Source organism: Apodemus sylvaticus, chromosome 3 (assembly GCF_947179515.1).
Source record: "Apodemus sylvaticus chromosome 3, mApoSyl1.1, whole genome shotgun sequence".
Lineage (NCBI taxonomy): Eukaryota > Metazoa > Chordata > Mammalia > Rodentia > Muridae > Apodemus > Apodemus sylvaticus.
In genome coordinates this window covers 142,401,132-142,428,236 of record NC_067474.1, presented here as the reverse complement: position 1 = coordinate 142,428,236, position 27,105 = coordinate 142,401,132, and the positions used below count along the sequence as shown (strand labels likewise).

The 27,105-nt window shown below is 50.4% G+C and overlaps 1 protein-coding gene across 2 annotated transcripts in view; it reads right to left on the bottom strand.

Moving 5' to 3' along the window:
* Positions 1–27,105, bottom strand: part of Phc2 (polyhomeotic homolog 2) — a 100,197-nt gene that overhangs the window by 18,146 nt on the left and 54,946 nt on the right. Inside the window, exons 5-9 of one of the 2 annotated variants that reach the window (XM_052177426.1) lie at positions 26,678–26,842; positions 25,112–25,198; positions 23,886–24,198; positions 11,975–12,360; positions 9,875–10,040 (exon numbers count right to left, since the gene is read on the bottom strand). In XM_052177426.1, the coding sequence (XP_052033386.1) occupies positions 9,875–10,040; positions 11,975–12,360; positions 23,886–24,198; positions 25,112–25,198; positions 26,678–26,842 (1,117 nt within the window). Of the gene's footprint in view, positions 1–5,420; positions 5,719–9,874; positions 10,041–11,974; positions 12,361–23,885; positions 24,199–25,111; positions 25,199–26,677; positions 26,843–27,105 lie in introns of those variants that run through there. The other variant, XM_052177427.1, reaches the window with a different exon arrangement.

The following is a 27,105-nucleotide window of genomic DNA, read 5'->3' as shown; positions in this document are numbered from 1 at the left end:
AACCCAGAAACCAAAGGAAGGTTTTCTAAGTCAAGTCAAAGGAAGAACCCTACCTAGGAATATAAGGGTTTGGGTGAACTTAGAAAGCCAGGAAGTGGTTTCACGTGTGAAAGAAGATCAGTTTAAAATGCTAAAAATAAATCATGGAAGAAAGTTTTAAAATTCCATTTACAAAAGAAACCTAGAAATCTTTAGTAAATGTTCTAATTGTCTTTCAGGCTGGTAATTAAGGAAAGACAATCATGCCCCCTATGTGCCAGTTTTATTATTTTTGGCTACTAACTGTAGGATCACCAAAGGAAACAAATAGCAGGCAAGATCAGAATGCAGGAGGTGGCACGCATCCTCAGTTGTCCTGCCAACATCACGGTCCAGATGACTTTTACAAGTCAATTCTGAGGGCTTCTCTCAGGAAACAATACCTTCTTCAGTATTTGCTTAATCGTGTGATGGGGGTGGGGGATATGTATATGAATAGGAGAGTTGAATCTTTCTTTTCTTTTTTTCCAAAAAGATTTACTTATTTATTTTATATATATGAGTACACCTTTGCTCTCTGCAGACACACCAGAAGAGGGCATCAGATCCCATTACAGATGGTTGTGAGCCACCATGTGGTTGCTGGGAACTGAACTCAGGACCTCTGGAAGAGCAGTCGGTGATTTTAACTGTTGAGCCATCTCTCCAGCCCGGGTCTCTCTTTCTGTATGGGACAGACAGCAGGCTTGGCAGAGCCACTTGGATTTAAAAAAACAAAAACAAAAAACAAACAAACAAAACTTACTTTTTAAAAACACACATTTGTTTCACATTAATTTTAGAGTGCCATTTTCCTTGCTTGTTCCATATGTCAATACAGCTGTAGAACGACATAAGGATGGGTTAAAATATTCTGAAGATATCAGTAACTAGGAATAATATGCAGTGTCTGAGGCCCAGGAGTGGTGCAGCTAGGCTTTTAAAATTAACTCTCAGTAGTCACGAACTTTTGTTTTCTTGCTGAGGGTTCCAACGCAGCATCAGGCCTGGTCCCCTGAGTACTGGAGAGGACTTGGTTACAGTATGGCATCGGACAGCCATCTTAACAGAGAGGTGAGGACACATTTCCTGGTAAGAATGCTTTACAGAACGTGGGGATAGAAAATGAGCCTCTTGGGCTCCTGGGCTGCTCTCCGACACTGGCCAACAGCCAACCACAGCTACTTCCTGAGCAAGTGTATGGTGTTGTCTTTGGACTCATCTGAACTAAGATGCTTGGAAATTGAAAGACAGGGAAAGTATCTCCCCTTTCACTAAACATCATGAGGTGTGGAGGTAAAGTTTATCAAGGGGCCTGTGGAGTGTTATAGTGACTCCCAGAGTGAGAATTTACTATTTGAACTGTGTTGTTTCTGACTATACTCCTATTTTCAAGAGCTAATAATTCTGGGGAGATGGCCTAGTCTGTAAAGTGCTTGTCTCAGGAGTTCACATTCTCAGCACATGTAAAAAGCCAGGCATGGTGGTACATGCCTGTCATCCCAGTGCTAGGGGGCGGGGGCGGGGGCAGGGGCAGGGGCAGGGGCAGGAGGAGGATCGTCAGGGCTTCCTAGCCAACTAATCCCGCCAATCAGTGATCTTCAGGTTCAGTGAGAGGCTGTGTCAAAAAATAAGGAGTGTAATGCATGTAATGCATGTAGTGCGCGCGCACACACACACTCATGAACATGTACATATATCTTCCTACTATTTCATATTCCATAACTCTTGGTTAACTGTAAAAAAACATTTTGGGGCTGGAGAGATGGGCCGCTGGTCAAGAGCACTTGTTGCTCCTGCAGAGGACCCAGATTTGGCTCCCAGCACCTACGAGGCAATTTAAGTGGCCTGTAACTCAGTTCCAGGGGATCTGACGCCCTCTGCTGGCTTCCCATGAGCACCAGGCATGTATGCAGTGCACATGCAAGCAAAACACATACACAGAAAATTAAATAAACCTAAGAAATTCTTTAAAGGTAGTTCATTTTTTAGTCATGTTGGTTAGATTCCATCTTTACTATTAGTAAAGAAAATCTAAAATTAGTAAGATTATCTTAGGCAAATGGCTACTCTCATCACAATTCCTCAAGTATCTATGATACGAGGTAGAATTAAAGATAGTTTGTCTCTGCATATCTTTACAAATACCAAACCAGTATTCTGATGTAGCTAGGAACTCAAAATAAAAAATTTAAATGTCAATTTTTAAAATAAAACCAACATCTATTTAATATGTAGGTTATATTTATTCTAAGTGGCTGTGTTTTTAACAACAAAAACCTGCTCCAAGGCTCTCAATGGTGACTCACATCGAAGCTTGTGCCATGTCAAACTAGCACTAAATCATTATATCTGTGCACTGTCAGGCCTCTACCTTGAGGGGAGGCCAGCTCTGAATCACTAAATCACTGGTGAGAGCTTTCTGTCACTCACACAAAAGCCCAACCACAGTGCCCAAAGCACTTTGCTACCCCACAGAGGTGGAAGGCTGATGTCGGTCTTTGCTTCAGGATGGTCTCCAAAGGGGTACCGAAGGGCGCAACTTTGAGATTTTCCCCAACTGCTGTGAACCGTCACCTTCATCATCCCATTGCCAAGACACGGGTCTAGAGAAGGACTTAGGATGAGCATTCAGGAAAGAATGCTTTCTGTGCGTGGACCAAACACCTGGGGATGAAATACTAGACGGCTGGGAGAACCTCAATGCAAACTCGCTCAGGAGGAAAGTCTATGCTACTTTTATACTAGCTTGTAATAGGTCCAGACTCACCACCCTCTACCCTCATTTTTAGCTTTCATCTTGGTTTGCTGGAAGGACTGATAGGAGACAGGTGGGCCTTATAGGGCAAGAACACAAATCTATAATGTGGTCAAGTCCCCTCTCCATATATTAACAATAGGAAAGAAAAAAGAGAGAGTTAGAAAAGGGTCCCCTTTACCATCCTCTAGCACAGAGGTAAAATCTCCCAATTTGTAGCCAGTAACTGCTTTATCTATGTGTGTTTCCCTAAAAAAGACAACCTCAGGGACAGAGGAGCAAAAGAAAACATGTAATATACCCATGAGGAGGATTCAAATTACAAACTTATCTCTCCCCTTTACCCCTCTCCAATTTATTCCCTCTGCCTCCAAAAATTCAGAACTAAAAGATCCAAAGCATGTGAGACAGGAAATGAGTAGGGCAGGAAAGAGGATGTGGTCTGAAAAGAGTGGACTCTGGGGCCAAGCCAGAGCAAACAGGCCCCACCGAGTGTGTGTGTGTTGGGGGGGGGGGGGAGGGGTCTCTTGGCAAAACCAAAACAAAAAAACCAAAACAAAACAAAACAAAAAAGGCAATCTCAGGGTCAATGGGCTTAGATTAAAGTCAATGGCTGACTAGGAACAAAACACCTTCCTCAAAAGAAAGGTGTGGAGCACAGACTGCCAGAGGCCTGCAGCCAGAAAACTCTTCTGCACAGAAGGGGCAGGAGTTTTCCTCCCTCTTCTCTGTTAGGGGAGGAAACAGTGTAGGAATTCCCACTTGGCAGAGCTAATGGACAAACTCGACACAGGAGAAAGTGGAAAGGGCCGAAGGCCATGGGTTCCACTCCCGGGGCCACAAACACATACCCAGAAAAGTACAAAGGGCTAGACAGCAGGAACAGGACAAAATGCTAACTTTCAATAACACCCAAGCCACAGCCACATGAGCGCAGGACAGTTACAGGAGGGGAGGAGGCAGCAAGACAAGAGGTGCCCCTGAGCCCTGACTCCACTGCACAGGGAACTAAGAAACTACCCTGCTTTCTCAAGTTTAAAGTTTGGGGGGCTGGGAGGGGAAGAACCTGCTCTCTGTGGCATATAAAGACAAGCCTGCAAACACCTCGGGTGAGCAGGCAAGCAGAACTCATGTGCTAGTGCCAGGAGAGTGCAGGTGCCAAGAGACTGCCGCTCCCCATCTGCCAGGCCCGCAGTGAAACATGCCACCCTGTGAAGAAGCCAACTCCCCACCTCACCCTCACCCGTGCTGGCACTCAGGAACAGACATGAACAGTGGCAAATAGTTTGTGGACAAAAGTCTGAGGGTTTCCAAACAATCTGGATGTTGGGGACTATCTTTTATTAAACAGTCTGTGGGGCCCAACAATGCTTTACATAAAGCTGGAGCCCAATAAATGTGCAAAATAGAACTGAGCAACTGAACAGGACCAGAGCCGCTCAGCTGTGTGGCTGTGGAAAGAGTCAAGAGAAAAAACAGCCCTGAACTACATTCTATCTTCCAGGCAAAATGCTGGGGCTTCCTACATCTCTGGGGACCCAAATCTAAATGCTAGCCAACAGGCAGTAACACGGGTCTGCAGCTCTCTGTGTGGGAATAAAAACTGGCGAGAATAGGAAGGGTGTGTGTGTATGTACAGAAATACAAGAACAAGGAACAATTCCCTTGCTTCATTAGCCTGTAATGTTCACACTGACCTAGAAATCCTAGCAATTCTAACATTTGGGTTGACTCAGGAGGGGTTAGAAAAAATCCCAGGTGAATGATAATTGGATTATCCAGTAATACCCCAGGGCCAAATGGCTGAAAAAGGCCAGGACAGTGCGGTGAACATTACACTGCTACAGTGAAAGTGACATTACTTTCTAAACCCGAAACTGAAAGCTCAGGCAGGCAATGAGATGGAATAGTTTAAAGTGAGGACACCCTTAAAAAAATTGCGGACAGCCGGAGGGTTTAGGTCGGAAGTGCACTTCCCCAGAGACCCTGGGGGGGGGGGGCTAATATGCTAATGGAGGGATTAAGGATCAAGGATGGGAAAAGTCGAGGGTAAAGCTGTCATTGATTTGTAAATAAGAGTGAGCTCAACAGACAGCACTGAAAGGTAAGCAGACTAGGTCTGGCCTGGGAAGGAAAGTTGATGGGAACTGTTAGTATTGAGCTAGATAAAGCTTCAGCAGCTAAGGTGCAGGAGGGTCTCACTGGTACAAACTGGCACCCGACGCGGGAATTGGGGCTTAGGCGCTCTGGCGACAACTTCACAGGTTCGCATTCTGGCTGTGCACATTACCTGCCTCTCTGGACGTCAACTTAAACAGACGCTCACAGATTCCGGATTTAACGTAAAGAACCCGCAAATGCAGCATACCTTCGCTTGGCACGGGAGGGCGAGAAAACGCTCTCCTAAGAAATGGAAGAGGACAAGCACAAAACAACTTGTCCTTTCCGATCAATACAAGTCCCCGCGGGGCTATGAGGTCCACAGGCCCCGAGCGGGAGCGGAGGCGGAGGCGGCTCGGGCCCTCCCCAGAGGCCGAGAGCAGCGGCGCGGCCCACAGGCTTCCCCGCGCCCACAGGCTTCCGCGAGGCCCAGGGCGGCGCCCGTTCCTGGCACGGCAAGATCCCTCCCCGAGGCGGCACTGACCTGTCCTGGGCCCTGCCGGGCCTGACCGGGCGGGGCCTACGCAGCCCCTGGGCCCGGCGCCGCCTGGAGCGGGGGCCCGGGCGAGCCGCGTCCTCCGCGCCGGGAGCCTCCGAGCCGGGGCCCGGGGCTGCCGCGGCGCATCCGACCGCAGGGCCCGGCGGCCTGGACAAAGGGCGCAAGGCGCGGGGCGCCGGGCCGGGAGGGCGGCAGGCGACGACCGGGCTGCGGCGAGAGCTCAAGGGCTGCGGCGCCGCGGAGACAATGCGGCGCGTCCCGGCCGGCTCCCGGGCCGCCTCCGCCGGGGCGGGGCGAGGGCGGGGCTTGGCGGCGCGGGGGCGGAGGGGCTACCGACGCTGCCCGCGCGCTTCCTTTGTGCGCCCGAGCCCCTCCCCGCGTCCTCCGGAAGGCTCGAAGGCGTCCGGCTCGGGGCCCCGGGGACCCGTGGCCTGTGACCCCCGCCCCGGTGGCTCACTGTGGGGTCTCGGAGGCGAGTCTCAATGATTGAGGGTTACTGCGTGTCAGGGCGAAGTGCACGCACCCTCTCCCTTATTGTCCACAATAACCCTCCAAGTGGTCATTATCCTCCCCACTGGGAGCGAGGATCAGAGGTGAAGTAATGACCAAAGGGACCCAGTCCTACCTCCATAAAAGGCGTAATCCCTACCGCCAGGTTTAATGTGAGGGTTAACTGATTTACAAATTGCCTCTAGTGCCTGGTGCACAGTGGGAGTCCAATAAATGTTAGTTTTCTTTCCCAAACACACTGCTGTAGTTTGAGCTGTCCTGGTGAAGTACCTTCACAGAGAAAGTAGGCTAGGAGGGCCGGGGTACAGGGACACGAGAGTAGCACGATCCTCAAACAGTAGCCGCTAGATGGACACAGTGACTCCCATCCCCCAATCCCTGACTGCTCTTTAGTTTCAGTATTTTCCCATCCATTAATTTTCATTCATACCGACCTCTACCAGGCTGCCCCCGCCCCAACTTCGCTTTGTCCACGTTTTTTTCTATTTCCAGAAGGCTTACCTCTCTCCCTTTCTCCCCATTCCTCTTCTTTCCCCTTTACTTTCAAACTTTCAAACCTTCTTTGCAGTAGAATTCACACTGCTCATTCTCACATTGGTTTTAAAAACAAAGATGATAAGAGACAGAATACTCACCTTCTGTCTGGCGCTTGCCCACTCTCTGCCTTCTACCTTGACTTCCACTGGCCTGCCAGGAAAGCTCTGACCCTGACATTACAAGCCCAAGTCTTACCCATCCTTCAAGGTCGAGAGACCTGCGGTTGGCAAACGTCTTCAGAAAGGGGCTGTAGAGGAAGGAACTACCATATGCTGTGTCCAAGCTATTCCAGCACACTGTGGCTGAGTCTGAGGGCGGCTTTAATGGTTACCTGAGTGTGGCTGTGTCCCACAGAGCTTCACTGTGAACGCTGAATCCCATATATTTTCACACATCATGAAATAGTATTATTTTGATCATTACATTTGTAATGTACAAACACTGGCAAGGTAATAGATGTAGCCTGGGGGGCTATGGCTTGCCAACCCCTGCTTTGTAGCAATGCCACTTTTAGCTTGCTAATCTCCACTTGGCAGTAACATTGCCCTCTGTAGCTTGGAAAGCGCTTGCCCAGGAGCCTCCTGTAGCACTTATCAGATTATTGATTTCATTGTAATTTTCCATGTGCTCATCTTTCTCAGCAGACTCTAAGCTCCATGAAGCTAGGGACCAGTCCTTATTCCTCAGGGCCTTACCATCCATCCTACAGCGCTTTGCCTCGAGCGAGCATTCAAACATGCACAATGCATATCCATGCAGGTGTCTAAGGCTCGGGTGGCAGCAAATTGTACAAAGCTGTACAAAGTGGAATTCTCTGGGAAGATGGGGCCCTCGAGAGCAGGATGCTGGTGTTATTCTTACTGACTTGCTTGGATTTCAGAAAAATCTAGATCCTTATGGACCAACTAGAAAAAGGAAGGCACATCTCCACTGCTTTAGGGAATTTTGGATAACTACACTTGAACAAAGAGTGCTGATCACTGACACACTAGAAACCCTGTGTGGATCCTCAGGCAGCTCCTATTCATCAGTAAGTTGGTAAAGGGACCCATATTCTGGAAGGAACTGGGATGCTTCTCTTTCCTAAGTTTTGTTTCCCCATTCTAGAACAGAGAGCAGGGTAATGCTTATTCCTGTGACTCACCCACAGCCACACTGCGCAGTGGAGTTTACATAATAAATGACAGAATTCAGATGCAAGAGATTCCTGCCTCATCACTGGCTCTGCAACTTAGTTTTTTCATCTTTAAAAGGAAGATAATAAAATTCTGAGCCCTGAGGGCTATTACTGGGATTCAGGGAGGAAAACCTGGCAGAGAAGGTTCAAGGGTAGCTTTATGAATGATTATTATTCTCCGGAACTATGGGCTAAATTCACACAAGATCACTAGACAGGAATAAGTAATTGTACTTTGGTTCAAAATAGAAATAGCACAGGTTGGAGACCAAGGAGACTTAGATTCCTGTCAAAGAAACAGCCACAGTATAACAACCCAGCTTCCAGTTGGCATAAGCCACCAACCCAAGAGCTGCTCCTGCTGGGCTGAGGAGTAAAGTGTGACCCCCGCATGCAGAAGGCCCGCTGAAGGCCAGCGGCAAGGGAGCTGCCCCCTTACAGCTCCGGGGCCCAGAGCTGCTCCTTCTTGACTTTTGTCCCCCCCCCCCCCCCCTGTAGAATGAAGAGGATGAGGATGCCCTCTGAGGGAGGTCAGCAGGCGAGGTGAGGAGTTGGGAACGGTTCTCACAGCGTCTGTTCTTTCTGACCACCCACATGGACCTAGGGGACAGTCCTGCCTCTTCCTAAGCCCCGCCTTATGGAGGCGGGTAGCACTTTTTTTTCCCTTTACTTTTTCAAGACAGCATTTCCCTGTGTAGCCCTGGCTGTCCTGGAGCTCACTCTGTAGACCAGGCTGGCCTCAAACTCAGAACTCAGAAATCTGCCTGCCTCTGCCTCCCAAGTGCCCCATCAAAGGCATGCACCACCAGATGGTAGCTTTTGATATTGGAATTAATGAACTTAATTGGGGAATTCCATTTTAAGAGACTCAGTGGGAAGTTAGGCTGGAAATGCGGGGATGAGGACTTGGTGTGTCATGGAAGGAAAAAAAAATCAAAGGAATCTCAGGTCCTTAGATCCATCTCTGCCCAAGTGAGGATAGATTCTAGAAGCACTATGAGATGGACTGGGTCACAGCAGGTTCTGGGGTAATTAGAAGAGGGCTTTTCTGATAATTAGAGTGCATTCTACAAGGGGATGGGCTGTTCCCCGCCCCCATCTCCCTTTTCTCAGGGTTGGGGATAGAACCCAGGGTCTCACATATGCCCAGCACGTGCCACTGAGGCACGGCAGGCCTACTTTTCAGTACTCTTTCTCCTTGCAAATCTGCACAGGGAGTGGATGCCCTTTTCCCTTTTCCTAGTGTCCTTTCTCCAGTATCTCTTTCCTTTTCCTCGCCCCACCCCTACTCCTTAGAAGACTCTGACTCCTCCTACCTTGCCTTTTGTTTTTGCATCCTTAAGTTTTTCTCCCTTCAGATCTCCTTGGCTGCGGAGCTTCTCGCCTCTTGCCTCTCCCACACCTCCTCTCAGCACACACTTAGCAGCACGCCTGGAGCCTGAGCCATGAGCAGCCCTTGGCCCAGGCCGCTCTGAGATCTAGGCCAAGATCACCATGTAGACTGGCTGAGAGGAAGGGCAGCAGGTGGGTCAAGACAGACGATGGCGGCGGAGGTACTACTGTTACTCTTCTGCCAAGGTGGAGTGCTCCGGCAGTGTCCTGAAGCCCAGGCCGTGGGAAGGCCACTTGTCACTCAGATAGACAGATGGACACCCCAGAGATGAGCACAGTGCCCTCAGAGATGCAGGAAGAGCTCATTCTGAGTTCCCTTCTGGCTCTCTGAGGCATTTCCCTTCTCTTGGAGACTCTTCAGTCCTCTGGCCATAATTAATCTCAGTCCCTCTGACTCTCCACCATCAGCTTGGCCCATATATATGCAGCATTAAAACCAACAGCAGCAGGACAGTAATGGTGCACGCCTGTAATCCCAGCACTTGGGAGGCAGAGGCAGGCGGATTTCTGAGTTCGAGGCCAGCCTGGTCTACAGAGTGAGTTCCAGGACAGCCAGGGCTGCACAGAGAAACCCTGTCTCAAAAACAAATGCAATGGCAAAAGAGCTGCAGGGTCCGCTCTTCTTTTCCCTGTGATTCTCCTGCTTTTCTAGCTCCTGGGCCACCTTTGTCCCTGGCCCATGCCCTCTCTTCCCCCTCTGTTTCCAGAGACCCCGTGCCACGTTGCTTCATTAGGTCTATGGCATTTACCTGCTAGACACCAAGAAAAAGGTGTCTCCAGCTTGTGTCAAATTGCCACTCCCTCCCTTCTCAACATATCATACCGTGAGCTGGGCACTGCTGGATGTTGGGACTCTTGGGTCCAGGCAGGCCACCAGGTATGGCAGTGATGATGGCTTGCTGGTGTGGGGATGGGCCTGGCCGAGTGGCGGGCACACTCTTCTCTGATCGCCCCATTTCCTTCCAGTCATCAGGAGCACACTGCTGGGCCTGTCAAGGGGCAGGACAGAGAGGTCTCCTGAGTCACCTCTGCGTTCTCAGACACTACCTTGGTTTCCATGGGGCTTGGGCAGAGATGCAAAGATTCAGTCATCTCTAAGTCAGAGAGCCCTCTGGTTTTGTGTGCCAATTTGACACAGGTTGGAGTTATCACAGAGAAAGGAGTTTCAGTTGGGCAAGTGCCTCCATGAGATCCAGCTGTGGGGCATTTTCTCAATTAGTGATCAAGGGGAGAGGGCCCTTTGTGGTACCAGCATAGTGGAGTATTCCCGTGACAACCTGACCATGTTTTGGGGAGGACTGTGGCAGGACTTTGGAACTTTGAGCTAGAAGAACTATTAGGATGTAAAGAGCTCTGTGGAGTGTTCTGTAGGAGCTTGGAAGATAATGTTAAGAACAGTGCAGAAGATGGAGGCCTAGCCTGAAATTCTGAAATTGTGAAATTTCAGAGGGAAGATTAAAGACTCTTATTAGGGCCATGTTTTGATTGTGAAGATTCTGTGGTTTTGGTTAGCTGGGGCTGAAGAATCAGTTGTGATTAACAAGATACCAGAACCACTAAAGCAAACCTTTGTTTAACTGGGACTATTGATGCTGGTTAGCTGGAGCTAAGAAAATAGCAGTGATTAAGAAGAGACCAGCATCACTAAGGTGAAATTTTCTGTGAAGTGTTTTCTGAAAGCACAGAGGTTGTGTTCTAGAGATAGCCACGGCTGTACGTTGTGCTATGACTGGACTTGGTAATATGTAAGAGTCACCCAGGTGGTACTGGCTTTGAAGGCATGAAGGGGTCATGAAGAGCAGCTGAGGCTCAGCACTGTGAGAAGCCACAGAAGGCCATTGGTGAAGGTGCAGCCTCAGTTGCAATTGATGACCGGGGACTGAAGGGATCATGCAAAGGAGCTGAGGCTTGGCACCATGAAGAGAGCCTACGAGAGGCTATTGGTGAAGCCTAGTTACAGCAGAAGACAGCAGTGTTTTGGAGATGCCAGTGCCATGAGATGACCACCAAGAACAGCAGCAGCAGTGGAGTACAGGCAGCTGGAGCCTAGAAGACAAGGTGAGTGCTACAAAGGGCAGAGCTGGAGAAGTGACCCAAGCCCTTGGAAGAGCCCAGAAGATCATGAGTTGGATCCCAGACATCGGACCGTTGAAATTTGATTTTTGCTTTTGATGGTGACTGTGCCCTGATAGTTTTTCCCTCTCGAAGGAAGAAAGTATTTAGTGGAGCCCACAGTTAAGAGATGTTGGATTTTTAAAAGACTTTGAATTTTAAAAGATATTGGACATTTTAAAGGGATTGAGCTTTTATGTAAAGACTGTGTGATTTTAAAGTTATTTAGATCTTGGGGATGAATAAGAAAGTAAGAGTTAAGGCTTAATAGTGATGTGTTTGTGTGTCAAGTTGACAAGGGGTCAATTGTACTGGCTGGTTTTCTGTGTCAACTTGACACAAGCTGGAGTTATCAGAGAAAGGAGCTTCAGTTGGGGAAGTGCCTCCATGAGGTCCAGCTGTGGGACATTTTCTCAATTAGTGATCAAGTAGGAAGGGCCCCTTGTGGGTGGTACCATCTCTGGGCTGGTAGTCTTGGGTTCTATAAGAAAGCAGGCTGAGCAAGCCAGGGGAAGTAAGCCAGTAAGAAAGATCCCTCCATGGCCTCTGCATCAGCTCCTGCTTCCTGACCGGCTTGAGTTCCAGCCCTGACCTTCTTTGGTGATCAACAGCAATGTGGAAGTGTACACTAAATGAACCCTTTCCTCCCCAACTTGCTTCTTGATCATGATGTTTGTGCAAGGAATAGAAACCCTGACTAAGACAAGAGACAAGCTCAACTTTTAGCTCCACACCTGGAGTCAGGAATGCAGGACCACCCAAGCCATGGCCCTCCCTACTGTCCCCAGTGCCTTTATACCAGCCTACTTACCACTGGAGAAGAGGGCTGCATCTGTAAGATCACAGCAGAGGTGTGCTGGAACCTTCGCTGGGGGGCCTGAGACACACCCTCAGGATGTCCATTCTGAGACCCAGTGTCTAGTGTGGGAAGGTGGCACTGCTGGCTGTTCCCTGGCTTGTGGGCATGCCCAGTAGAGCACTGGAGAGGCAGGGCCTGTGTCACTGGGCCTAGAGGCATAGCATGGTCTTCTGGACTGGACTGGAGGGCCAGGCTTGGGGAGACTGGGGCAAGCTGGGGTTGGGACTGGACTTGGGGTGCAGGCCTTGGCGGTGGTTGCTGTTGGGCCACAAACTGGGGCTGTGGGTGCTTCGATGATGGCTGTGGGAGGAGCTGATGTGGCTGCAGTTGGGCGTAAGCTGCAGAGAGAAAAGTCAGATTAGACAGCAGCCACCCTCCTCTGCCGTGTCCCTTTCACACACACAAGGGAGTTTCCCAGGGTCTCCTGTTTTCCTCTCTGTTATCTTTCACATGGAGATTGGCCTGCCCAGTGCCAGAGCCAGGAAGCTTCTCTTTGTGTTAGCTCTTTTTTCCAGATGGGGAGCCTTTCCCTAGCAACTACCATGTCTCCTTTACCCAGAACTCAACCTAGTACCTAACAGGACATGTTAGAAACATATCAGTTTATTGTCCTGACCCAGAGTTACTATATGTTGCCCGTTTTATCTTTCCATTTTAACAAGTCTGGCTCTCTGAGGTAAAAATGTGGTGTGTGTGTGTGTGTGTGTGTGTGTGTACACGTGTATGTGTGTACGTGCATGTGTGTATGTGTCTCCATGTGTGATGAGGCAGAAGCCCAAGGCAGGTGTCTTCCTTGACCATTCTCCTCTCTATTGTGTCTCACTGATGCTGAAAGTCAACATTAGGGTATGCTTCCAGGTCAGGGAGCTCCAGGAATCTGTCCGTCTGTCTCTGTTGCCTCAGGGCTGGGGTTATGCGTCCAAACTCCAGCACCTGTTTGGGGATTTTTGTTTTGTTTTGTTATTTTCATTTTCTTTTGGTTTTGTTTGTTTTTAACAGATACTGGGAATCTCAAACCAGGTCCTTATGTTTGCAGAGCTGGTGTTTTACCGACTGAGCCCATCCCCCACCCCTCGGATTCTTCTTCTTTTAGTAGGCCTCGCTGTGTTTTTAGCTTTTGCCTTATATGTAATAATGACCAAGTTCTTGGAAACCCAGTTCCGAGAGTGCGCATCCTCTGCCTGGAGAGCATCCAGGCCAGCTCAGAATTCGAACAGATCAGCTGACTATGTCTTACTGAGATGTCCCCTTCCACGGTGACTGTCATAGCTCGAGAGTTGAGGGGATAGGTACGCCAGCCAGACACAGAGCGCCATGGCTGCACACTCACACCAGATCTGTACGGCCACACAAGGACCAACAGATTGTGGGGTCAAGCTAACATTTACCAAGAACCCGAATCTGCAAGCACAAAGGCTCACAACTGAGTTAGGGGAGCTGTCGGTCCTTCAGTTTCGCCTTTCTACATGCAGGATTCTAGCTGCCATCATAGCCCCACACGGAATTCCAAGCAGGATGCCAACAGGAATAGAGAAGGAGAAGCAGAAAGAAGGGGTAGCAGGAAGCACAAGTGGAATGGCCGTCCTCCGGGGCTGGCCGTCCTCCGGGGCTGGCCACCGAGTAGGATCTTGTGAGGACAATGAGTGATGAACCAAAAAAACTTAGATCAGTGTGAATTTAAGGGGGATGTGCTGGTCTTGAGGGGAGCCCCCACAGACACTGCCAGCAGGCATATGGGGATTATAAACTGTACAGTGGCTGCAGCCTAAACCCCATCTCCTAATCCCTCACTGGATAGCTCAGAGTTTAACAACCAAACAAAGCAAAACAAAAACAAAACTGTAACTCTTGCTAAGACTCCGGAGAGGTGCTGAGGGTCCCTGCGGGGGCCACCAGGCTCCAGTGACTCAAATAACCAGTGGAAGAGATGCTGGCCAGAGTCTTCCAGAGGCCACCCTCTGAGGGAGGGCTGGAGAGCAGCCAGGTCTGGGGAGCTGAGGGCATCGGGGATGGTGCTCCACCACCTGCTGCTATGAGGCCCAAGGCAAGGGCTGCTTCCTTTCAGGGCTTCAGTGCAGCAGAGATCTGGTCTAGGAGATTGCGTGTCTTCCAGCTCAACATCTTGGTGGAAATCATTAGAAAAATGGCTTTAAAACTCTTGTAGTTGGGAAGCTGGCCCAATGTGGGGAATTGCTTGCTGTGCAAATATGAGAATCAGAGTTTGGAACCCTTGTGCTCACACAATGCCAGGGGTGGGGTGGGTGTGGCAGCCCACCTCTAATCTCAGCACTCGGGAGGTAGAGGGGGGTTCCTGGAACAGGCTGGCTAGAGAGTTAGTCAAACTTGTAAACTTGGGGCTCACATGAGAGATTTTTGTCTCACTATGTAAGGTGAAGAGTGATTGAGGGAGACACTGGATATCAACCTCTGGCCTATGTATGCACGCACACATGCACGCACACATGCACGCACGCACAAGCACACACACATTAGCACAAACATGCACGCACAAACACACACACATGCACATACCCATGAACATTCACATGTACAAAATATTTCAGGATTTATGAGGTTGGAAAAACAAGGTTGAAGAGAAAAAAAATGCTAATTTTAACGCTAAAAGACTCAGAGGGTACAGTTAGGAGACAAAGATCACACTTAGCTCCTGGCCACGAGGGGTGTGGTTTTCATTTTGCCATGGGCTCCCACCAGGATGTGTGGCCTTGCCACAGGCCTGAAGCAGCAAAGCCAAGCCACAAAGGAGAAGCTACAACGATGTGAGCTGAGGCTCCCAGCCTCTCTCTCAAGTCAGCTGGTGACTGAGCTAACACACACCGAGAGATCTGGGAAGGGGACTGCTGGCCTCCTGCCCCTGTCCTGTGAGTTGCCTCCTACACTTGCTCCAAACTGTGGCACTTCTGTGAGACTACAGTTGTTACAGACAAATGACGCCATATCTGCCCAGGCCAGGGGGAGCTCATAAGGGTGAGCGAGCTCGTGGATCAAAGCCGGAAAGGCATTTTGGGGAAGTGTGTGTCATTAATCTTTGAAGGTTAATAAAAAGCAAAGACCATGGTTTAACTGCAGCATTATCCTGGGTCAGAAATCCTTTTGTTCAGCATATTGCAGTAGCTTTCTCCTTAGCCTTCTTAACTCTGGTTCCTTCCTGCTATAATCCATCTTACGGACAGAGTTCTAATGAATCGCCCCAGTGCACAGATACAACCCCTGACTAAGAAGCAGCAAGGGCTACCCTTTGTCCAGTTGTCCAAAGCCCTGGCATTCAGTATCTCTTTGTAGCATAAACTAATGCTTTATTTTTAATTATTTATCTGGCCATGCAAGCCTTGCTGTCTCCTTTACCCATACTGCTGCCATCTGGTCCAGGTCACAGACCCAATGCTGGTCCTCTCTCTGGTCGCACCACTGCCAGGATCCATCCTTTCTCTGAACTGCCACTGAGCATGCTCACTCTGAGAGGCAGTGTGTTGTGTGTGTGTGTGTATGTGTGTGTGTGTGTGTGAGTGTGTGTTGAGTGTCAGTGTCTGTGTCTCTGCGTGTGTGTGTTTGGGCGGAGGGGGTTCAGAACCAATATACTTGGATCTGAGTGCCAGCTTTGCCACTTAGCAGCTGTCTGACACTGGTTAGCTCTGGATTTCTGTGCCATCATCTTTAAAATGGGGTTAAGCATGATGCCTACACGTCATAGTTATTTCAGTAAACCACTAATCTCAGTGGGCAGAATTAATGCAGCCCATTTGTTCCCTCCAAAACTACTTGGATGTAGTAGATGCTCAGTTGGTCATGTTCTGACTGACTGGATGACAATGACGTCAGGCTCCATCTGTTTCTCCCACAGAACTGCTTCTCTCTGGGCCCAGACATGACTGACAGCTATGACCTTTCACACCAGTTTGCTTTCCCTGTCGCATCCTTGCCCTCTACCTTCTCGGACTAGCCTTCAGCAACCTTCACTGACTGACATGTGCCATGAGATGCCATGGCGCTGTGTGCCTTCAGGGCCCAGCTGCAATGCTACCGTTGGCTGGAGTGTGCTCCTTTGGTCCAGTGACCTCTGGTTTCAGGGGTTTGGATCAGGCGTGGTTCCCACTCTCTCCATTTGCCAGAACCCACAGTTACTGGCGTTTTCTTAGCTGCTGCTTCTGTTTTCTCCATCGAGAGGTAACACAGTCTGGCTTAAGTATGCACGCCATTGCTCTTCACACACTGATCGCCTCCCCCCACATCAGCATCTTCCAGTCAGGATGCACGGTGAAGCACATCAGCCGACTGACAGTGCCCCTGTCTACGAGTCAGTGAAGGTGCAGCTTTCAAATCACGGGGGTCTTTGGTGAAATCGAATTTGGAGAATACTTTTCTATACATACGCCCTAACCTTTCTAGCCAGATGGAATGCGTTTTGAGTTGAAAGCATACTTTACTATTAACTGAAAAGACATGCATTTGTTTAACTTAAAAGATGAGTTTCTTTTGCCTTCTGTACAGTCCAACAGAATATTCTATAACTTTACAGGTTCTCAGACTGCCTGCTGTCAACAAGCAAGCTCAGTTTACTCTTGCCCTCTCTAAGGCTCTCTCAGTTCAATGATGACACCATAGGGGATTTTACCACTGAAGCCACAACACCAAAAGAAACCATACTCTACTTCCTACAGCCAGGATGGGGCTCACTTGTTCACTAGAGATGCCCAGAAGTCTCTGAATCTGTCTCATTTCTTCCTAAGGACCTGCTGGAAAGTCCATTGCTTTCTGACTCCACAAGACATCAGTTAGAGCTCTGCAAAGTCTCGCCATCCCTTTCTGTTATGGTGCTGGTGCTGGTGATCGAGACAGAGACACACAACCAAGGAACAGTAAGAGGCACCAAGGCATAAACACAGGCTTGCCACCTAACAGGTGCTTTTTCAGTGAGCCCCGTGAGTCACAGTATTTTGTGGACAGCCATCTGACAAGACACCAAATGCTCTTTACTGAACTCCATTTTAGGGACTGTGCACTTAATCTGTAGCAGGTGCTCAGGAAATGCTTGTGCAGGGAATAGATGTGGGAAGTTTATGCTACCTTTCTAAATCTTTAAACACAGTGGTTACTAAAGAGAGATGCTGTTTCTCCCCTATGAGCATCCTACCTTGATCATGTGATTTCATAATTTAGTTTCGGACACCTAGAAAAGCATGGACAGATACCAGCCTGCTGGCTGGAGCAGGAAACTTCTGTAACAGGGAACTGTCTCCGCATGCTTGAAGCCTGGAGATCAACAGATACCTATTATTGACAAATCTTAGCAGTAGATGCAGCCAGGGATGAGGGGATGTGCCAGTGGCCCCTCACAGGTAGCCCTTCTGCTGAGGAGACCTTACTCTTGACACTACCAACAAACTGGTTTGGGAGCAGTGAATTGACCTTTTCAGATTCCAAGAAGGGAACATTGCCAGGACCTGGTCATCAGAGGTCCTACCTGCTTGTAGAGTAGGATTCTGAGGGCAGATCAGATGGCCGACAGAGGCTCTCATGGGGTTGGGTAAATGTGACAGAGAGCTGAGAATGTGAAGAACACATGCATAAGGATTCAGCTTTAGAGGGATGCTTCCAAAGGCGGCTTCCCGGCTTCCCGGAAGATGGGTTTAACCCAGTCAGCCTTCAAAAGCCAATGGCAAGATGATCAGCATCAGGGAACAAGGTTCCAGGCTGACACACTGACACACTGGGAGCCTGACCCGCCAGGCACTCTGCATAAGGTGGCTTCAGGGGACTGACCAGACAGACTCAACAGGAGACAGGCAGGAGACAGGCACAGCTCTGCACAGCTGAAGCCCAGGGTGCCTGTGGAAGAGGCCTAGGAAGAGAAGGTGCTCTCAGCACGGGCCTAATGGGGCAGTACTTCCCAGGACTGCTCCTCTCCTGAGACACCTGTGTGACCCAGCTTTCAGGGAATGGCTGGGACTGAAGCTCTTCTCCGCACGAGTAGACAGGGACAGTCTTTTTAAATGGGCCTTAAGCAATCCATGAATTTCCAATGATGAGTTCCCTCCAGGCTTAGAGAGCAGCAGCTTTTGAAGGAAGGAGGATGAAGAACAAAAAATCCCCCATAAGAGGTAACAGTATAAAAACAGGATTTGCCACAGAGGGACGCTTTTCTGGTAGGCCCCATGTCCTTTAGGTCTCTTTGGCAGCTCTAAGATAAAACCACCACATGCCCTGTGTACACGTCTCCTTGATAAACAGCTTGGAGCCGTAGAGGAAACCTGGCATTTTTGTCTTGCCCTACCCTTGGCAGAAGCCACACTGCAGGGCGCATGAGTTTCAAAGTCAGATCCAGGATGGAAGTTTGGCTCTGCTACCTATAGGTTATGCAACCTTAGATAAACCACCTAACCTTTCTGAATCTTGGCTTCCTGTTCTGTTAATGTTGATACATATCATATAGGGTAGGTATTAATATCAAATAGAGTATTATATTTAAATCACACACACACACACACCACACCACCACCACCACATTTGCACAATGCTTGGTACACAGGAGATACTAGGAAATGGTAGCTGTTCTTTTGTATTTGTTTGTTTGTTTGTTTGTTTGTTTTTCGTCTTTCTAGACAAAGTTTCTCTGCATAGCCCTGGCTGTCCTAGAACTTACTCTGTAGACCAGGCTGGCCTTGAATTCCCAGAGATCTGCTGGCCTCTGCCTCCCTAGTGCTGGGATTACAGGTGTGCATTATCACACCCGACTAACAGTAGCTGTTCTTAAATACTCTATTGCTTTGAATGACTTTTATGACTCAAATCTCATCTTTTCCTAACAGTGACCCTATGGGTAGTGCTCTCATTTGACAAGCAGGAACCGAGAGGCGTCCCACTGACATCTCCCATGCAGAAGGCTGGGGGTTTTGAGGCTGACAGATGAGGTATGGTTGGTGTCTTGCATAGAAAGGTAAGGCTGAGCAAGCAACATGTCAGCCAGCATATGTAAACACTCATGGGCCTGCTGTGTTCACGTATGCTGGCTGACATGTCGTTGCAGAGGGAGAGGCAACGAACAGTAACTGTGGGCTTATGTGGGAGTCACTGTGGACTGGTGTGTCCCTGGCTGCTGGCTGAGGCAGCCCTCCTGTCTGTTCCATTCCACAAAGCTCCGTTCTCGAAGCATAGCCTGGAGCTCCACGACTGACCGCTCAAGCGTCAGCTCTTGTTCCGCTCTGGACCTCCCAGGGAGTGGCGTAGTGTGGGGGGAGAGGGTGTGTGTGTGTGGGGGGGGGTGGGCACAAAATATGTGCCAAATGAGTATTTCTTGAACTGAACGAAACAGTTGAAGACACGGAGAAAATGGTTGGGAATGGCAGTTGATTGTTCAGGTTGTCTTCCTTTGTGAGGTGGGTACCCACCGTTGGGGTGAAAGGAGATATGCACCATACAAACACGTGACTGTCCACACACACGCAGGCACATGTGTATGCACACATTCACACCCACCTACGCAGTGAATCCCCCGCCCCCATAACTGATGTGTTCTGAGTTTTCCCTGAGCCTAAGAGTTTTCATAACCTAAATCTGGTCCTACATTGCTAGAATAACTTTCAAGGCTGGTTCTATGATTTTAACATCAAAATCGCTGGCAATTCCAATCTGCAGCTGGGTAGCCGGCTCACCTGCCTGCTGAGCTGTTTATTGCATTTTTCCTCTTAGTGGAAGCGTGAGCCATTACTTTAGCAGCTGCTTTGGGAGGAATATACACAGTACTCAAGACTCCTGGAACCCAGCCTATCACAGACAGAAATCTCTGCCTGGACACAAGTCCACTCTGTGATAAAACAGCTCCACGGCAGGCCAGCCCATCAGAAGATTTCCCCTCGAGCCAAGACTTAAGACGGTTGAGGAGACTGAACAAAGACCTGGCATCTGGAGGTATATCTGTGCGAAAGGGCCCAGGATCTACAGAGAGTCTACAACTCTCCTTTACAACAACACACTCCTTTTGGTCAGCAACTGTCTGCTCACCCTTGGGCTGGGCCTGAGTGTTAACCAGAGCCTGGAGTTTATCACCCAGAATGCTGAGTTAAAGGACCAAGCCTCTTAGCTGGAGCCAGGGTCAGGTTGCCTTAGTTAGGTCTTGGCTGCCCCAGAGGCCAGGGCCTCAGGATTCTTCTGCCTGCCCTCTTCTGCCTTCCATGACCCAGTCCCCCTAGCCCTAAGAGGGGCAAGGCCAGACCCTTTGCCTTCTCTTCCAAGACTCAACATCTTAGGCTCTGCTCTCCTGCCCTGCCTCCCCTCCCCCCATCCACGCTCTTTCAGGGCATAAGGGACCTTTTCTATTTGCACAGCCTAAAGAAGCTGGTTGCCAAGGTGACAGGAGCAGGAACAGCAGGGAGCTTGCCATGGGGGAGGGGCTTTGCCCCCAAACAGCTGTCAGTGGGAGCGGTCCCAGCTGGGGCAGGAGGGCTTGCCTCTCTGGAGGAAACACCCCCAGGGAAGACACATTCCTTTTTGCTACTCTGCCCCTGCCCCCCACAAGTCTCAACTGCCCACCTTCCTCCTGGGGCAGCCAGCCAGCTTTATTTTTTTTTTTAAATGCTCCCATAACAAAACAGACTCCCCTCCAGTGCACAGAGCTCTCTCACAAGCACAAGCATGCCTGCTCTGCTCTCCCGCCTTCGCCCCTTCCTCATTGACACACAGTGGGTTGGCTGGGCAGGAGGCCAGCCGTCACCTCTGCGCCCGCCCGAGGAACTGTGCAGTCTGACAGGTGCTGCTTTGCTCTGTCCCCACCCCCCATCAGGTTGAAAGAATTATTTCAGTCTTTTTTGTTCCACAGGCCCAGAGAGGCCCAGTGGCTCCTAAGCCTCCCCCAGCTGCCTTCCTTTTGGGAGGTGGGAGTTGAGGAGAGGCTTATAGAGGGGTGGGGGGTGGGGGAGAAAGGAGGAATGGGCCAGACAGTGGGAGGCAGGAACAAACGCCAGGCCACTCATCTGTGTCTCTGGGGAGAGGGTCTTTGTATTCTTCAGCACACAGCTGCTCCACAGAAAGTTCTGTGGGGATACCCATCTCATCTGCATCACACCCACACTGTCGGGCTAAGCCCACACCTAGGCCCCAGGCCCTCAAGCCTGTCATTCACTGGCTGGTGACCCTTCAGGGGCTCAGGAGCACAGAGAGGTAGCCATTTGGATCTGTGTATCAACAAACAGCCTTAATTAGAACTCCCAAGCTCTTTGAGCTTCCGGTTGGGAAGAGGAGAGACAAGGAGGCTCCAAGTCACTGTAAGAACTGGGAGTGGCTCTCGGCCTGATTGAGGGTGCAGAGCTGAGGATATGAGGGGCCCAGCCCCTCACTGATCTGTGACTCTGAGGACTATGGTGTAAGTTCTTGGGGTGATCTCCCTGGGTCTCAGCTCTCCCAACTGTCAAACTGAGAAGAGGCTCTCTTAAAAGGTAGAAGATGTGGCCTATACAGACTGCATGTTCTCCAAGGACGGACAGACTACCTGTGGGTATCTTTCCTCTCTCTGTCCAGTTTCTTGGAGATCACAGAGACGCCAGCAACCTCAAAAGCCACTCAAGACCTGCTTTGTTTTTTTTCCAAATCTTTAGACGCTGGGTCTGGTTTCGATCTAGAGAGAAGCTACACACACTTTGATCTGGGCAGGAATGGATTCTAAGGTCCTGGGTCCAGCAATGGAACTTAGCAGTGGGGCTTTGCCGCCCTGCTGCCCCCCCACCCCTATCCTCCCAACCCCTCGCCTGGGGACCCTTGTGGAGAAGGAGTTAGAAAGAGGGTTAGAGCCAGAGGAGAGGGCTAACACCGAGGAAACTGTTTCCCAGATACAACAGGGCTGATGCTCTGTGAGCTCAGAGAAGGTAGTAACACACACACACACACACACACGGCCTGTCAGTGATGAGAGGGGCACATGGACATGGGCTTTCGGCCCTAACCAAGATGATACCCACTAGCAAAAGAAGCACTAGTTTTCTCCAGTGGCATCTCTCTGGTATATTAACCACACTTGAGGGTAGATTCCCATACCCAAGAGTAATTGGCCAACACAAAACAAAGTCAATGCTAGTTTTGTAGAAATTTTATCTCATTTTGTTTGTTTGGGCTTTTTTTTTTTTTTTTTTTTTTTTTTTTTTTTTTTTTGGTCTTATTGGTCTTTGGCTTGATAGTTTCCATTTTTGATGTGTATTTCTTGGTTTTTGTTTGCATATATGTGTTTTCTTAAGAGGGAGAGAGAAATTGGGTGGTTGGGGATGGGGAGGATCTGGTAGGAAATGGGGGAGGGGAAAAGATCAATATAATGTATGATTTTTTTTTCAGTAAAAAATTTAAATGTTATTGAATCAAAGGAAGAGAATGAGGAGAAGGATGAGGAGGGGGAAGAGGAGGGAGAGGAGAAGGAAGAGGAGAGAGAGGAGAGGGAAGAGGGGGAGGAGAAAGAGGAGGAGAAGAAGGGGGAGGAGGAGGGGAACTTTGGAGCTCTAGTTCCAGCCTAATGTTCTCACCACATGTGGCCCCCCCCTCAGTCTGGCTGTCCAGTCTCAGTTTCTTTTCCCACCAAAGAAGAAGGCTGGAACTCTCTCTGGAAATAGGCAGGTGGAAGGCCGGGAAGCCCAGTATTCATGCAGCTGTGACAGGAAGATGGGGAGTTCTAGGCTGGCGTGGGGGGGTGGGGGGGGTGGGGGGGCAGAGGGAGGGGGACGGGAGAGGGGCTGAGAGACAGCATCCCAGGCCCAGCTGCCTGGCAGTGAGTTGGCCCTCTGTGCCTGCCACACCTACAGTGGATTAAAAACCTGAATGGATTTGCTTTTAACTGTATATTCTCTTAGGTAAGAAAGCATCCTTTGACTTTTTATTTTTTAAATAAAAAGAACAACCTTTTTCGTGACAGTAGTCATCAAAGCCAGGGCTTCAAATACTCTAGGTAAGAACTGTGCCACCACGTTACACCCCAGGCCGACGATCTTGGTTTTAATCTAGTGATAGAGTCTCAAGAAAATGTCAAAGACCATGTGGAGTCATTGGATTTTAAGTGGTGTGGGTGAGGCTGAGGGCCACAGGGACTATCTTTAATCCAAGTGGTATGTTCCCTGCTATACTTATTTCTGTTGTTGAATCGCTCGCACTTGTCCCTTCGACTAGAAAGTCTGCTTTCCAAAGCTCTCAGCAGATTTTCTCACTGACAGCCAGTGCTGGGAGGTTCAGTGGGCAGGGCTGGGGGCTAGTCAGAGGCCACTGATTCAACCCCATTTGTAGGCTGTGCCCGGTAAACAATCAGCTTTTTTATTTATTTTTTTCAATCTTCTAGATTTACTCTCAAGTGCAGAGATCCCTGGCAAGCCGACCCCGACTCCTGTCCCCCAGGTAAGGTGGTTGGTCCTTCACTCTCTGACAGGACTCAGAGCTTGAACACAGCTCACAGGCCACAGTGCCGTCCTCTGGGACCTCCCTGGCCTCTGCGGACTGAGAGGAGGCAGAAAGCCTTGCCCACATTAGTTAGCTGAGGCCTGCTGGAGGGTGAGAGCAGGCCTCCTGTCTCTCCTCTGCCTGCGGCTCTCGCAAGTTCTAGCTGGCCACATCCCTTTCACTAACTTTGGGAAGCCCAAAATAGTCCAACTACCAGTCTCCACCCTTTCAGAGCCGGGCTCTGTCAGTGAAAGGCTTCTCCTGAAGGATGTGGTTTCCTTCCTTAAAGTCAGACTGAGCATGAACTGGAGCCTGGAGCTGGCAAACACCCCAGGATTGGGAGGGGACAGGGAGAGACTGGCGTCCTAATGCACACGTGGGAAGGAAGGTTTGGAAGGGTCTCTTGATCCACAACCCAGCTTTCACCGTGCTGGGACCTTACCTGGTGCAATGAGCGGGTGAGCAGCCAGAGCAGGAACTACGCGGCCAGGCCCAGGACGGCCCTCCACGTTGCTGTTACCATCTCCTATCTTGAGTGGTTCGGGCACATTGTCAGTCCCACTAGGCTTGGCACCCGCAGGGGAACCCTGCGCTATGGTCCTGCCCTGCGGTGGGGCAGGCAGAGGCTGGCTACTGCTGGATGTGGCTTTCAGAGCCAAGCTGGGCAAGACAGGCTGGGTGGGGGTAGGGCCCGAGGCTGCTGCTGCTGCTGCTGCTGCTGGTGTCTGCTGTGTTCGAAGTGTCAGGTTCTGTACCTGAAAAAGAGGGGCCGTGAGAGTCCAGAGAATGCAGGCCAGAGCTACAGCCACACACCCCAGAGGAAGTTAGGGCAGATCCAGGACTACAGACGTGCAAATGGGTTCTAAAGGGAGAGAGGGAGAGAAAGAGACAGAGATAGAAAAGAGACACCAGAAAGAGAGACACACGGGGTGGGTAGTTAAGGGGCTGAAAGAGAAGCCAGGGGTGGGTGGAGTTTGCAAAGAACACAGGAAGTACGGTTAGTGATCAGAACTGAATGCGGGGCTGCCCAGCTGGGGCAGACAGGGGCAGGGAAGGCAGTGCCTTTCTTTCCTCACTCCCTCACTCCTCTGATAGTCTCAGGATTCGCTGCATACCACTAAGGCAAGGCAGGGTATGGAAAAAAAAAAAAAAAAAAAAAACAGGACAAGACTGACAGGCAAGCAGAGAATCAATCAGCTTGTCCTCACAATCGGGTTAAAGCCAGGCCTGTCCAAGACAGCTGCATGTTTATTCAGCCTGGTTCCTGCTGCCCTCTGCTGGACAAAGGGAGGTAGTGCTGGACTCATAACCTAGCTTCTCCATCCTTGAGCTTGGGTCCCCCTTCTGGAGATGGGGTGGGAAGAGTAAGAGGTTTGTTCTCAGGTTCCCACAGACTTCTCACACTGTGCTGTAGCAGAAGGCAGGAGGTCAGGACCCATCCTGTTCCTTCTCTCCATATGCCCCTGCTTCCAATCCCCAGCCCTCAGTGCTGGCCCATGGTGTGCTCTGCTGCCTACCTAGATTCAGAGGGACCAAGACAAGAGCCAAGAGGTGCTGAGGCCAGCTGGATGGGAATTAATGAGCGAGTCCATTTTCTTCACTGCCAGCACCCCTACCCCTCTAAGAGCTGCCCACCCCCCTGCCCACCCACGAGCCCGGGGTCCTCACCTGGGCGGGGGTAGGGGGCCGAGCGGGGGAGCCAGTGCCGAGCTCAGGCTGTACAGTAGCGACGGTGGCCGTGGGCGTGAAGATGAGCTGATGGGACAAAGGAACAGTGCGGCCTAGGCTCCTAGCTACCTGCACCAAGTTCCCTGGCCGCGCCTGGAATCACAGGGAGCCAGGTACCTTTTATCTGCCCAGTGTGGGCTCAGCCACAGGGGACAGCAGTTCAGCCAGGGGATGGATGTGAAGACAGCTAGGCACGCAGGACCCAAAGCCAAGAAGGCAGGAAGCCCAGGGACACTGAACAGATGTCTTAAAAGGCTTGGGGTGCCATGAACCAAGCCAGGCAGGGGAGAGCCCTCTGTGAAGGGCTCATTCTGAGGGACTGTTTCCTCAGACTCAGTCACTGTCTCTTCAACCCTGGTGAGGAGGAACCTCGGGCAACTGTCACAGACTGATCTTCCAGATCTAAGATAGCTCTGTCCCCAGGGCTAGATCAGAATAAGATTATCTTTCAAAAAGAATTAAGTCAGGTATGCACAATGGTCACCTTCTGGTCAAATTCTGATTCAGCAGGGGTGAGGTAGGGGAGTCTGGAAGTAGCAACAGCAGAGGAAGGAGACAGCCTGGAGCTCCGGTGACTGCATCTCATCTGGAGGGTGCAGGTAATGAGCCTGTGCTGGCTGGCACCTTGACCTCTGTGTGGCTCTGTCTCTGCATGCATGCGGATAAGCTGGTGTCTGGGCAGGGGGCCTTCACCTCAGTGCTGGGGCCTCCTGGATCATCCCCGCGCCCCCCCCCCGCCCCCCGTGTACATTCTGCTCTTAGGGGGCAGCAGATGGGCATCAGGACCCCAGTGGGGACATAGAGTAAAGTGAAGTGTGGCTGTCAGTTGGCTGGGGACATGGAAGTCCGTCATATGCTGTCTGGGGCATTGCCTGGGAAAGGGAAAGTACCTGCAGTGACAAGCTTGGAACCAGTAAGAAAAAAATAGGGAACAAGACCAGAACGGCCCTGAGTGCGTGCTCTGGTCCTAACAGCAGAGGCAGGGAGGGACTACACTGTCTTTAGAATGGTGTCTTCATGGGTAAAAGAGAAAAACAGCTCTTCAGCATGGGGCACATGAGTGAGGACTTGCCAATTGGAGCCCACCCCGATTGTGTGGTTGCTTCCTAGTCTGCTGTTCCCAGACCTAAGGACCCCTTAGGGGCAGACATGAAGGAGAGATTCCAGGCATGCCAGTGCCGGCTTGGGTATGTTCTGCATGAAATAGAATGGGTGGAGCAGCTAGAATCTGTCTGCTCACCTGTGAGTTCTAGGCACCATCTGGCATGCATCCTGCCCCTAGCTGAACTGGGGAGGGAAGGGAGGCCTGTAGGTAACCTTCCCTGGCTCTGCCTTGGACCTGACCCTTGAGCCCTACGGCCTCCCACTCACCCACTCAGTCCTTGGGCTTCTCACATCCCTTCCTCCTGCTCCTGGTTCCTAGCGTTCTCTGTTCCTTTCTCTATCTCCTATGTTTCCTGATTGTGTCCCTGAAGTCCAGGAACACACCCAGGCATGCATACTCACCATCTGTGCCCTGAGGTACATCTGTGCTTGGCTGGCAGTCAGGGCAGGAGAGGACGAGTTGCCCAACAGCACGGCCTGCTGGGCGAGGCCCGAGGCTGTGGCTGAATTGACACTCTGTGCTCGGTTGATAAGCTGGGCTGCTGCAGGGGAGGCTGCCAGATTGAGCTGAGGAGAGAGATGTGCATATTAGAAAACAGGAGGCCGGGGCGAGCAGTGTGTCCCAGGAGACCGGGTGAGCAGTGTCCCAGGAGGCAGGGCGAGCAGTGTCCCTCCCTCTTCTCCTGTTCTATGGTCTCTGTGGCATCCTTTAGGACCATCTTCCGCTCTTTTTGGCTCTGGGTGACTCCTCTAACTTTGCCCCATAGCTGCCTTGGACACACAGCTGCAGGCTAGACCCTATAGTGCAGGCACAGTAAGCAACCGAGCCT